We start from the raw sequence: 11,455 nt of genomic DNA, 5'->3' as shown, positions 1-11,455 counted from the left end.
GCAGGGTAAGTCGCACGTCCCATCTCGGGCAAGGCCAAAATGGGGCTTCCTCCACGTCTGGCTAAAATACTCAGACAACATCCGTTAAAAGTCCATTGGTAGTGACCACTTGGCAATCTGTTTGTTTGAGACTGCACTGGTTTTGGCCAGTTCTGCGCATTCGCTCCGACTCTCTTTCGGCTGCTGATACTGTATATGCCATGACTAGCATACTATTAGCTGCTTCCTTGCTGGGGTCGCGATCGCTAGCAGGCACGCTTGGAGCACGATGCTCAGCTCTCGCGGGAGCGTCGCTGCAGGCGAGTAGCAGCGTGCCGCTACAGTCAGCGTTCGGATCAGCACCTAGCTGCGTGCGGTCGATGCACGCATCGGTATCCGGCTCGCTCGACACGGCTCCATCATCAAGCAGTGGCACAGCCCTGGCCACCGCCTCGACCTCCAGCGCCCCCCTAGACCTGCGCGAGCAGCGCCACCTGTACCTGGACGGCACGCGGACCGCGGACCCCGGGGAACCCCGCTACACGGCGCCGTACTGGGTGCCGCCGTCGGCGCGCGCCGGCATCCCCAACATCCTGTTCTCGGAGCCCTGGCCATCGCACGAGGAACCGCAGCTCCGGCGCCAGCACGCCGCGATGTGCCTGGAGGCGCTGAAGCGCGCCGACCGGCCGCTCACCGCCGAGCAGGTCCACGAAGCCGTCAACTCTACCGCTGGGTATAGCGCTAGCGCAAGCGCGGGCGACGCCGGCGACAGCGGGGCTGGGGCCGACAAGCCCGTGCTGTCCACTCTGGCGTACACCAAGAAGCTGCTGGAGCACCTGCGCCGGACACGGTTCGTGTACGGCCGAAAGAACCCCGACTCCATGCTGTCGCCCGGCCACCCCGACCACCCACGCCTGTACGAGGCGCTGCCGTTCCAGGCGGCGCGGTACGGCAAGCCGGAGACGCTGGCGGCGGCAGACGAGGCGGCGCGGGCGGCGGCCATTGCCAAAGCGCAGAAGCGGCTTCGGAACGGCAAGGCGCCGTACCCGCAGCACCGCAGGTGGGGTGCCTGGGTCGGGACTGATTTTGGGAATGGGGCCGGGGCCGGGGTACAGAGTAGATTGGGCGTAAAGGATTCGTGGTGCAAGAACGGGCAGCCAGGAAACCGGACTGTGGCCTTGTGGTGCACGCGGATTGAGTCGGGCCTGCTGATATCGCTGCCGTGCTCCCCTTAACCTGTGCAACCGGCAATGCGCACGTGTCCGCAGGCGCGCGCGCTTCAGCATCTGGCAGCATGAGCTGGCGCAGGAGGCGCTGCGGGAGCTGCAGGCCAAGTGATTGGACGGGGCAGGGGCGCCGAAGGCCAATGTGGGCACTGGGCGTGGGTTTGCCTGGGTATGCTAGGCGCGGCGCTGGAGCAGCACGTGTGGGTTAGGGCAGCACCCGTGCAACCCTGGGGCATGCCGCCCCTGGTCTTGTAGTCCTGCTGTGTACTGCTGGGGTAAGACAGCTGTTGTCAAAGGTCTACGGTGCAGAGCTGTTCACCTGTGACGACGGTGACATTGGAGCTCGCGGACGAGGATGGATGCGCACAGGGGCTGTCTTCTTCGTGAAGTAGGGTTGAGAGGTACAGATATTCGCGAAACGCCGCTGTTACAAGGATCTGCAGGGGCAATAGAGACGTGTGTACAACTATGCGTGTAATACTACTAGTTTCCGCTACTGCCGCACCGTTGCCAAGCTGTTCGGGGCTGCGCAGCCTGTTCAAGGCGTGGCCGTGCCCTTCACGGCCGCCCAATGCAGAGTCGCCCTCGCTCTTCTGATCTGGCAGCTCGCGCCTCTCAGCAGCATTCACTACAGAGGTGTTCGCAAACCAGTACGCAGCACCTAGCGGCCTCACCGTCCGCTGTGGCGGCCCTCGCGCGGCTGGCCAGCAGCGTCCAGTGCCTGGGGCACCGCCGCTTTGTGGTGGCGCGGCCACAGCCCCAGACACCACGCAAGTAAGTTGCATCATGCTGTATCGCGCTTGTGCATGGCTGACCTGGCTGATGGCTTCGGCACGCTGCAGTGTGAAGGTCTGCGCCTCGTGGACTTGGAGGCATCCGACTGACTCCATCTTCCAGGAGCTTGAACAGCAGGTTAGTCAGGACCCCCCCGAGGGGGCAACATAGCTAGGGAAACGCAGTGGGTCAATGCACGCGAATAGGGCTTGGGATAATCGAAGCGGTTCGCACTTCCCTTGCAGTCTCCCTGCCTCCGCCCCTCCACCGATAAGCCCCACCGCATTGTCTGCACCGCACACACCTGCTGATGCCCGGACTCCTGATCATGGGCAGGTTGGGCAGGTGGTGCTCGGGGGAGGTGGTGAGCGTGGAGCGCTACGGCGCGTACGTAAGGGTGCGCATCGAATCGGGCGAAACTGTTGTGGGGCTGCTTCACGTCTCTGACATCGCCGAGGGGTTTCTGCCCGAGACCGCGACTTCCGCCGCCGTCGTCGCCCGCCTCGGAGACGTCGTGGAGGTGTGTGGCGCTGCAGTCCGTGGACCGGAAGCGACACAGCCTGCAGCTGAGCACCCGGGAGCTGGGCAGCCCTGGTGCAGCTGAGCGGCACCTACAACTGCAAGGCCGCACTCCCCTTGCGCTGCCGTGCTCTCTTTTACCGCGTCGGCAGTTCCTGACATACGCGTTTGCCGCGGGCTTGCGCGTGCTCTGCCGCAGGTAAGGTACCCGCGCAAGCCACGGCCGAGAGCAAGAAACTGAAGAAACAGCTGCTGGTGAGTTTGGTTGGTGCTGGTGGGGAGCTACCAGCGGTATGCGGGTGGTCGAGGCGTGCGTATTCGCCCATTTCGTAGCCGCCTGCCCATGCACGTCGTACTCCATTAACCCGCCTGTTGACCCTTTGCTGTGCAGTGCAGCGGTTCGACGCAATCAGGGGCCTCCAGGTTGGTGCTGGGCTGTGCCCGTGCAAGGCAATGCATGTGTGTGGCTGCGACGGTTGACAAGGGGGCCAGGGAAGGCAGTGCGCCGGCATGGCGAGCTACGGAACTGCACTGCTGCTAGCGGCAGCAGCTCTGCAGCCGCTGTCGATGCCGTACCCGCCTCAGTCGGCTTTCAACCTTCCGTCCAACCACTGATCCCACTGCCCAATCTTGATTGCAGGTTGGACAGATTGTGGACTGTGAAGTTCATGGCTGTGCCTCCCGCACGAAGCCGAGGGGTCTGCGGGCGACGTTTCCGGTTGCCTGCCTGCCTGGCATTATGGACAACATACGACTGCTGGGCTACTTGCACGGAGGCTCGGTCTCGCGTGACAACGTGCAGCAGAGCGCGCACACACCTCGTGGGCTTGCTCCAGCCGCCATGGCGCCGTGCCATTGCCACTGCCACGGCATATGTGACGTGTGCCTTGAGCTTTTATAAGCTACCGGGGATTCTAAGTGCTACCTTCATGTTATATGTTTGTGTCGCAGGTCGGCCAGCTGATGGACGGAGAGGTGGAGTCCTGGGGCCTGGTCGTGCGTGTGGCGCGGCCGCCCGGCGGCAGCGGGAGCGGCAGCAGAAACGCAGATGCTGCCGCCTCTGCCGCCTCCGCTGCCGGCGTTGTCGGCGTGATGCTCCGCACGCAGATCTCTTGGGAGCGGGTGGAAGACGCGGCCTCGGTCTTCAAGGTCGGCGACAAGCTGCGAGCTGTGATACTAATTCATCCCGGCATCAGTCAGTGGGGCGCCTTGCTCAGCACCAAGGTGCTCGAGAGCAACCACGGTGCGTGCTTGCGGGCTGCGGATGTATGCATGTGTGGGATGAGTTGCGTGCGCGCAAGCGCTTTGTAATCCGGCCTGGACATGTAGGGGCAACGCTGCAAGGGGCTGCGTGGTTCGTAACCCGTGGCGCACGCCGGCACACAAGGGGAGCACGTTTGGGGTGTTTGTGCGCACCCGGATGCATCATGGAATGCTAGTCATTTAGCTGCCTGAAACCCTGACGAATTGGGGCTAAGGTGCACTGGGACCACTTGCGTCGCCATCGTTCGGTCCCACACAAGCAACATGCTGCGCGGCCCGGAGTCGCGCTACGCGGACGCCGAGGTGGCGGCAGCGGCATGGCGGGTGGCACGTGATGAGGCCCTGCTGGCGTCCCGCGCTGCCGTCGGACACGCCCAGGCGGGCTCACAGCCGGGAGAGGTCATGGCCAAGGCAGCTTTCGCAGAAGCTGTGGAGGTGGCAGCAGGCGCGACGTGCCTGGGGCCAACGAGCAGGCGGAGGCGTGAGTACGCGGCGTTGTTCTGTTGCGAACTTGTGATGTGTGCGGCTGTTGCCCGCCAGAACCTAGCGCGGTCGCAGAGCTACGATGGTGGTGGGTGCGGGTTCAGCGGGTCACGCACAGCACGAGTACGGGCCGTCGGCAGTCCAGCGGCCGCTTCGCTCGGAGCACATTAATGTTGTTACCTGCGTAGTGTAACATGTGGAATACAGCTGATTATGATTAAGTTTCCTGCTTAGGAACTTGCGAAACCACCTCGCCTCGAAATCGCTCGGAACAAGGTTTTTTGCCGAACTCGTTTGACTTCATAGGTTTGCGTCTTTGTCGCGGCTGCTTTCATCAACCAGGTGCAAATGGGAAGGCGAAGGGGCTGTTGACCATCGCGAACTTGTTCTTCCTGATCGCCACCAACTCGTCCGCTCGCCGGTTCCACGCAGGAGCAATCCTTGAACCTTAAGAATGCAGCCCCACGGCCTCGGCGGCTCGGCGCTGCCGTCGTCCCGCGGGGCGGACTCGTCGCGAGGCGCTGATGCCCCCGCCGGCCCTGCCGTGGCCGGATTCAGCGCCGAGGCAAATCGGGTAAGGACAAATGCATCCTTACGACTCGTTGCAGCTGGCGGGCTGGGGAATTTCGATTTTGTGGCGAAACCGGAAGCGCACCGTGTGCCGCTCGTCGCTGGGCACGCTGTTGCGGAGGAAGCCGCCCTGCCATGCCCTCCCTCCCTGCCTTCCTCAAACACGCCCCCGCGCTCTCCCAAGCGACCTCCAAGCCCCCTCCCAACTCCCAACACCACCCAACCGCACACACAGATCGCCAGAATGGTGGAGTCCGTCCTGTCCGGGCCGCTGCAGGCCGCCCTGGAGCACGCCCGCCACCGCGCCGCCGACCCGCTGAGCGCCGTTGCGGCCGACCGCGCGTTGGGCACAGCCTTGGAGCGCACGTACGAGCTGATCAAGATCGCCGGCACCAGCGACCGTGATTGCGAGGAACGCTCTTCCGCCTCGGCGCTAGTGCTTCTGAAACTGGGACCGAGCATGCTCGAGTTGCGCTGCAAGTTGATGGAGAACCAGATTGAGCTGGTGAAGAGGCGCATCGCCACGCTCGGCGGGCAGCAGCAGCCGGCGTCGTCAGAATCGACGGCACCGCTATCAACAGCGGCCGGCAGCAGTGGAGCAGCTGGCGGAGGTGGAGGCGGCAATGGTGCGGCGGCGGCCGAAGGCGCGGACGGCACGTGCAACGCGCGCATGTGCTCGCGGCTGGCGATCATGCTGACTCAGTGCGCGGTGCGGGCCACCCTGACGTCGCCTCTGCCGGCAGCGGCCTCCATTGCGGAGGAAGGGATGCTCCGCTACCTGCGCTCGGGCACCCTGCGCTCCTGCGCCCGCCTCGCCGTCGAGCACCAGCGCTGGTTCGCAGCCGACACACCGGACAGTGGCAGTAGCAGTGGCAGCGGCAGTAGCATGGGGCCGTTGCGCGCCGGCAGCAACGTCTACTCGCAGGGCGGTTACCTCAAGCGTGGCGCCGGCGTGGCCGGCGGCAGCAGCGGCGCTGCCGGTGCCGCCGGCGCTGCCGCCGCCACAGCTGCTGCTACTGCGGGTGCAGCGGCGGGCCAGCCGCCGCCGCAGAAGCTACAGCCGCCGCGGGCGCTGCTCTCTCCTGAGGAATGGGACCACGCTATGTGGCTTGTGGCGATGGACCTTCACGGTCTGGTCCTGATGCCGGCGATGGACGTGCATAAGCTGGCGGTGGTGCGGAGAGCCCACGCCGCGCAGGGGCGTGTCGCGGCGGCAGCACGGCAGCAAGTCGGCGGTGGACAGGTCATTTCCGACGACAAGGACGCAGCTGCCATGCTCTATGCCATGAAGCGACAGCAGGACCCGCCGGAAGCAGCAGCCGCACTCCTCGCCGGCGGCCGCGCCGGCGGCGCCGCCGCCGGCGGTGCTACAGCCAGCAGTAGCGGCGGCGACACGACGCAACATCAGCAGCAGCCGCAGCCGCAGCAGCAGCAGCGTGACCTGGAGGAGGCGCTGGCTGCGGAGCTGGCCGCCAGCGGTCTGTTTGATCACGCTGTGGATCTGGCGCTGGCGCTGTTGCAGGCGGCGGATGCCGAGGTGCGCCGCCGCTCCGTCACAGTGATGGGTGGCCGCGTGGCCAAGGGCCTCGAGCAGGGCGTGCGCTTGAGCACCAGGCTGGACAACTGCCTAGCGGTGGTGGACAAGGCGCTGGTCCTGATGCTGCGCAACCTGCCTATGTGCTACAGCCGCTGCTGGCGCCTTGGCGGCGGCAGTAGCAGTGGTGCTGGCGGCAGCGGCGGCGGTGGCGAAACGGCTGTAAGCAGCGACATGCCGCCGCCGCCGAAGGTGGTGGCGGCGGCGGACGCGGCGGCAAGCGCGGTGGGGCCGCGGATGCAATGGCTGGTGCTGGCGCAAATGGCACGCACGCTGGAGGCCCTCGGCTACGGCTCTTACGGCAGTGGCGGTGCTGGCATCAGCGGCGCTGCCGGCAGCGGCGGTAGCGGCGGCGGCGGTGCCGGCAGCGGCGGCAGCGGTGGCGGTCATGGCGACGCGCTGTTAGGTTGGCCATTCGAGGAGGCGGCGCGGGCGCTGCCTCTGTTGGGCTACTCCTACCCGCCGGATGGCAGTGTGGAAGAGGTTGACCTGCGGGCGGGTGCGGCAGTGCGGCCGCACATGGAGCTGTCGGTGACGCCGTACATCGCCCTGGCGGAGCTGATGGAGTGGGCCGCCGCCGCCGCACCCGCCGCGGACTGTGGCGGCGGCGGCAGCGGCGGCGGCGGGTCCATTTGGCCTCTGGCCGCCTTCGCTCCGCGCGCCACGGTGTTTGAGCTCTGCATGCGGGCGGCGGGCCTGGCAGCGGCAAGCGCGCTGAAGGAGGGGGCTGAGAAGTCGGGCGGTGCCGGCGGCAAGGGCAAGGCCAAGAGCAAGGGGAAAGGCACCAGCACCGGCGTCTCCCCTGACCTGAGCAGGGGCCTGATGGCTCCGTGGCTGCGGGTGTTCCCTGACTTTGGCAGCGGTGGCGCGGGTGACGGTGGCGGCAGCACGCCTAGAAGCTTTGCCAAAGGCTGGGTTAGCCTGGAGCAGGAGCTGGGGCCCGAGCTGTGCCTGCGCAGCCTGCTCGCCGCATCACAGGCCACGCCCGCCGACCTTATTGGCAGTGGCAGTGCCGGCAGCGGCACCGGCAGCAACAACAACGGCACCAGCGGCGGCACCAGTAGCGGCGGCACCAGTAGCGGCGGCACCAGCGGCAGTGCAGGCGATACCAGCGGCAGTGCAGGCGGCGGCATCAGTGCAGGCGGCATCAGCGGCGGCACAAGCAGCACAAGCGCTGACGACGCGGCTGCCTGGCTACAGCGGCGGCGCGAGTGGTGGGGCTGTGTGGCGGCGGCGGTGCGGCTGCCGGGCCTGTCGGGCCGGCCCTATAGGGAGGCGCTGCAGGAACAGGCGCGGATTATGCGAGGTGAGGGAGGGCCCGACGGGCGGCCCTGGTCGCGCGACCTGCCCCAAGTGGTGTGCAGCCTGCTGCGGCTTGAGCTCCGGCGGCTGGATCCGGTGCGACAGCAGGTGACGGCAGCGGCCGCGGCAGCGGCTGTGGAAGGCGTGCCCAAGGCTACGGCGGCTACCCCGGCGGCTACTCCGGCGGTTACCCCGGCGGCGTTGCTGGCCGCGACTGTGGCAGGTGGGCTTACGTACGTACATTCTGGTGTGTGCATGTGGTACGGCTCACTCGCATGCGATCCGGGAGGCTACCTACTCATCAAGCTGCTACGCGCTACGCATCACTTACTTGTTACACGCTCCTCCTTTCTACCCTTCTGCCCTGCCTACAGCTTTTGAGCCCTCGCTGAAAGCAGCAGCGGCATCCCCACGTGCCGCGGCGCCGCTGCCGCCGCCTGCACCGCCGCCGCTGCTTTACGCCTTCCCGGCGACGCCCTCGCCGGACGTGGAGGCGGCGCTGGCGGCTGGGCTCCTGCCCGCCGTGGAGGCCACGCTCCGCCACACCGCCTCCGAGAAGCCCAAAGGTGGCGGCGGTGCGGACGTCGTCGGCATTTGCGGTCCCTTGCAGGCGGGCCGCGGCTTGGTGTCGTTCGAGCGCACTCCGGCGGTGGCGGTGGCGGAGATGGCGGCGCGCTGTCTGCGCCTGGATCTGGTGGCGGGGCTGATGGGGCACGGCACGGACCTGTTCAAGGACACCAGCGGCGACCCCGGCAGCTGTAGCAGCAGGAGCAGCAGCAGCAGGAGCGGCAGCAGTAGCGGCAGTGGGAAGGAGGGTGACAAGGCGAAGGGAGAAAAGCAGAAGGCGCAGAAGCAAGGTGCAGACGGCGGCGGCGGGGGCGGCGCTGGTGCAGCAGACATGGCGCTGCCTCTGCTCTGGGCAGCGCAGCCGGGCGCGCTGCAGCAGCAGCTGCAGCTGTTGGCGTTCGCGCCGCCACGCCAGGCGGCGGCGCTGGCGGCCACGATGGGCAAGCTGCTGATTTGGAGCAATGCGCCCTTCCACAAGGCAAACAGCATTGGGGCGGTCATGAGCGAGAGCCGTAGCTTCGTGCTGCGGGTGCTGAAGGGCGAGGCCAAGACGGAGATGCTGGTGCTGACGGAACTTCTGAGCAGCTGCTGCCAGGCGTGGCCCGCCGTCGTGTCGCACCTGGTCCGGCACCACGCCGGATTTGGCGGCGGCGGAAGTGGCGGCGGTGGCAGCGGCGGCGAGGGTGGCGGCGGCCCGCTCGTTCAGGCGGCGGCGGCGGTGCAGCGCGCGCCGCCGCCGTTGCACCAGCTGCGGCGGCAGGTGTCCTTCGCGCTGCACCGGTGGCTGCCGCCGCTGATGTTGACCATGACAAACGGCAGCAGCTCGCCCGTGGGGTCGGTGGGCGCCGTCGCCGCGCGCCGCGCCTGCCTGGGTGCGCTGCACGCCATGCACGCGTTGCTGTGCGCCTGGTACGCCTTCAAGAAGAGCAACATCCTCTTCATGTCCGCGGAGTACCCCGCTGCCAGCGGCGGCGGCCGCGGCGGCAGCGGCGCACTGCCGGCCGCGGCGGCCTCTGCTGCAGAGCGCGCCCGGCGCGCCAGCGCCGAAGCGGTCCTGAAGCAGACCCTGGTGGAAGAGACCAGCTGGCGTCAGTTCGTGGGGCTGGACGCAAGCCTGGCGACGCTGCTGGCGGGTGCGGTGGACCTGGTGCTGCAGCAGACGGCGGTGGACAGCTGGTGCTCGAAGGCGCGGTGGGGCGACCGGGCTATCTCGCGGGAGGCGGCGGCGCAGCTGACGGCGCTGAGCCGGGAGATCGGGCGTGCCTTCCTGCTGGTGGCGCCGCTGGCGGTGTCGCTGCTGCCCGGCGAGGTGGCGGGCGTGCTGACGGATGCCGACCAGGCCGAGGAGGAGTGGCAGGCGATGCAGAGCCGCCGCAAGAGCAGCAGCAGCAGGAGCGGCGGCGGCGGCAGCGGTGGCAGCGGCAGCGGTGGCGGCGGGAGCCGCGGCGGCCGTCGGGCTGCGGCCGCGGCGGCGGAGGACGAGGAGGAGGAGGAGGATTTTCCGAGCGGCGCAGCTCGCCGCGCGGTCGCGCTGAGCCGGGCGCGGTTGGGTCGCTTTTTCAAGCTGCCGGTGCTGTTGGGTGCCGTGCCGGAGGCGCCGCAGCACTACGAGTTCGTGCGCTACGCACTGGAGACGATGCGCTCGCATACCCCTACTGTGTATGGTGCTGGTGGCGGCGGCAAGAACCCTGACGAGCTGTGCATTGCCTGCTTGGGCAGCTGGGGACTTGGCCACCTGGTGGCCTTTGCCGGCGTTCTGGAGTCGCCTGCCGGCGCCGCCATGGCTGCGGCACCTGCGGCACCTGCTGCCGGTACCGCCGCCGCTGCCGGTACCGCCGCCGCTGCCGCGGACGCGCCCTCCGCTGCAGCTGCAAATGCCGCTGCCGCGGACGCGCCCTCCGCAGCAGCTGCATATGCCGCTGCAGGTGCTGCGGCGGTTGCGGAAGCGGCGGGGCCGGGAGGAGGGGGTGCCGCGGCGGGCAGCGGCGAGGCGCAGCAGCCTGCTGCTGCGGCGGCGGCGCCTGGTAGTGGTAAGCTGCTGTGACTGCACGCGTGCGGCAACCCACGTTGCCTGGACCTGGAGGGGGAGAGCGAGGCGGCGCTGGTGGCTGGGATGCAGGTGTGCGGCGGCTGCAGGTGTGTGCGGTACTGCAGCAAGGAATGCCAGGAGGAGCACTGGAAGGAGGGCGGGCACAAGGGGGTGTGCAAGGAGGGCAAGGCGCACATCACAGAGAGCCGCGCGAGGAGCCGCCAGCTGTGAGGGGCGGGCGGTGCAAGGGTAGGTGGCAGCTGTGAGGCGCTGGCGAAATGGCTGGGCTGGCATGAAACTATCACCTCGGGGAGCTGAGGAAAGCCGGGGACAATCGGCGTTTCGGAGATAGTAAAGGTGCGCGTGGTAGCGCGCCACGCACAGCAGTGAAACCGCGCCACAGTGGACTTCCTGGAGCGCACCACAGTAGCAGGCCAGCAGGGGAGGCGTGGATGACAATCCTGAACACGACACGGTCTTGGAGTTGGAGTTGTCCGGAGGTACGTTGCAAGTTTTGAGGGTTGTTCGAGTCGAGGCTGTTTGGCTGAGTGAGATGCAGGCAGTACCATAGTAATTATAGACCAGTTAATGTGCTGGGTGCAGCAAGTTAAATATTTACGTGGGAAACCCGTGGCCGTGGGTTGGCAGGGCAGTACCGAGCTCTCTGTGCTGTGACCGGCGGGATGCTGCTCGTCAACGCGCACGCACCCGCTCCAAGTTGCTGCGAAGGGACCCACGACTACCTGAGGTCATGATGTATCAAAGCGCTCGAGTCAATGGTGCGTAAGGCCTCCCACACGTGTGGCTGTGCGATGGGACAGTGGTAAGGCAGGTTGGTAAAGTCCCGCAGGGTGCAGCTGATTCCCAGAACCCAGCAGATGGCAAACTATTTGCAACGGCAGGGCAGGAGCAGTTGGCGGCCGCGCGGTCGAACGCCGGAGTTACTGTACCGACGACGACCTGCTGGCTGGCTGGAAGTTTGCTGACGCGCACTCCTCGCGTTGACGTTCCTCCGGGCGCCCGGCCAGGCGATAGCACCACACAGACACACCGCGACGCCACACCGCGAGGCAGAGCCGCAAGGCCTCCCACATGTGTGGCGCACAAACCCGGCACGGAAGAGCCTTACATGCTGCGGCCCTAGGGTCA

General features: G+C 67.1%; 3 protein-coding genes across 5 annotated transcripts; all 3 read left to right on the top strand.

The window, feature by feature from the left end:
* Positions 1-106: 106 nt before the first annotated feature.
* CHLRE_10g461650v5 (uncharacterized protein) lies at positions 107-1,695 on the top strand. The gene is made up of 2 exons (XM_001698551.2): positions 107-1,039; positions 1,248-1,695. The coding sequence occupies exons 1-2, from the start codon at positions 360-362 to the stop codon at positions 1,315-1,317; spliced, it is 750 nt and encodes a 249-aa protein (XP_001698603.2). The 5' UTR covers positions 107-359; the 3' UTR covers positions 1,318-1,695.
* A 50-nt stretch (positions 1,696-1,745) lies between these two features.
* CHLRE_10g461575v5 (uncharacterized protein) lies at positions 1,746-4,371 on the top strand. Of its 3 annotated transcripts, XM_043067163.1 has the most exons (7): positions 1,746-1,979; positions 2,048-2,117; positions 2,316-2,343; positions 2,698-2,753; positions 2,890-2,921; positions 3,139-3,172; positions 3,450-4,371. In XM_043067163.1, the coding sequence occupies exons 1-7, from the start codon at positions 1,777-1,779 to the stop codon at positions 3,807-3,809; spliced, it is 783 nt and encodes a 260-aa protein (XP_042920560.1). In that variant the 5' UTR covers positions 1,746-1,776; the 3' UTR covers positions 3,810-4,371. The 3 variants fall into 3 exon arrangements, with proteins under 3 accessions (XP_042920560.1, XP_042920561.1, XP_042920562.1); XM_043067164.1 differs by having other exon boundaries at positions 2,895-2,921; positions 3,139-4,371; XM_043067165.1 differs by lacking the exon at positions 3,139-3,172.
* A 94-nt stretch (positions 4,372-4,465) lies between these two features.
* On the top strand, positions 4,466-11,201 carry CHLRE_10g461550v5 (uncharacterized protein). The gene is made up of 4 exons (XM_043067162.1): positions 4,466-4,586; positions 4,677-4,818; positions 5,050-7,933; positions 8,085-11,201. Exons 2-4 carry the CDS (start codon positions 4,699-4,701, stop codon positions 10,319-10,321), a joined length of 5,241 nt encoding a protein of 1,746 aa, XP_042920559.1. The 5' UTR covers positions 4,466-4,586; positions 4,677-4,698; the 3' UTR covers positions 10,322-11,201.
* The last annotated feature ends 254 nt before the right edge of the window (positions 11,202-11,455 follow it).

This window comes from Chlamydomonas reinhardtii, chromosome 10 (assembly GCF_000002595.2).
Source record: "Chlamydomonas reinhardtii strain CC-503 cw92 mt+ chromosome 10, whole genome shotgun sequence".
NCBI lineage: Eukaryota > Viridiplantae > Chlorophyta > Chlorophyceae > Chlamydomonadales > Chlamydomonadaceae > Chlamydomonas > Chlamydomonas reinhardtii.
This window is presented reverse-complemented; position numbering and strand designations above follow the sequence as displayed.

What these genes read in the sequence shown, in the direction of transcription:
- CHLRE_10g461650v5 (XM_001698551.2), top strand. Translation starts at nt 360, where the DNA reads ATGCACGCATCGGTATCCGGCTCGCTCGACACGGCTCCATCATCAAGC. An exon ending in CCGTACCCGCAGCACCGCAG is followed by an intron (nt 1,040 to 1,247) that starts GTGGGGTGCCTG and finishes ACGTGTCCGCAG; the next exon opens with GCGCGCGCGCTTCAGCATCT.
- CHLRE_10g461575v5 (XM_043067163.1), top strand. Translation starts at nt 1,777, where the DNA reads ATGCAGAGTCGCCCTCGCTCTTCTGATCTGGCAGCTCGCGCCTCTCAG. An exon ending in TCCAGGAGCTTGAACAGCAG is followed by an intron (nt 2,118 to 2,315) that starts GTTAGTCAGGAC and finishes GATCATGGGCAG; the next exon opens with GTTGGGCAGGTGGTGCTCGG. An exon ending in ACGCAATCAGGGGCCTCCAG is followed by an intron (nt 2,922 to 3,138) that starts GTTGGTGCTGGG and finishes TCTTGATTGCAG; the next exon opens with GTTGGACAGATTGTGGACTG.
- CHLRE_10g461550v5 (XM_043067162.1), top strand. Translation starts at nt 4,699, where the DNA reads ATGCAGCCCCACGGCCTCGGCGGCTCGGCGCTGCCGTCGTCCCGCGGG. An exon ending in TCAGCGCCGAGGCAAATCGG is followed by an intron (nt 4,819 to 5,049) that starts GTAAGGACAAAT and finishes CCGCACACACAG; the next exon opens with ATCGCCAGAATGGTGGAGTC. An exon ending in GCTGGCCGCGACTGTGGCAG is followed by an intron (nt 7,934 to 8,084) that starts GTGGGCTTACGT and finishes CCCTGCCTACAG; the next exon opens with CTTTTGAGCCCTCGCTGAAA.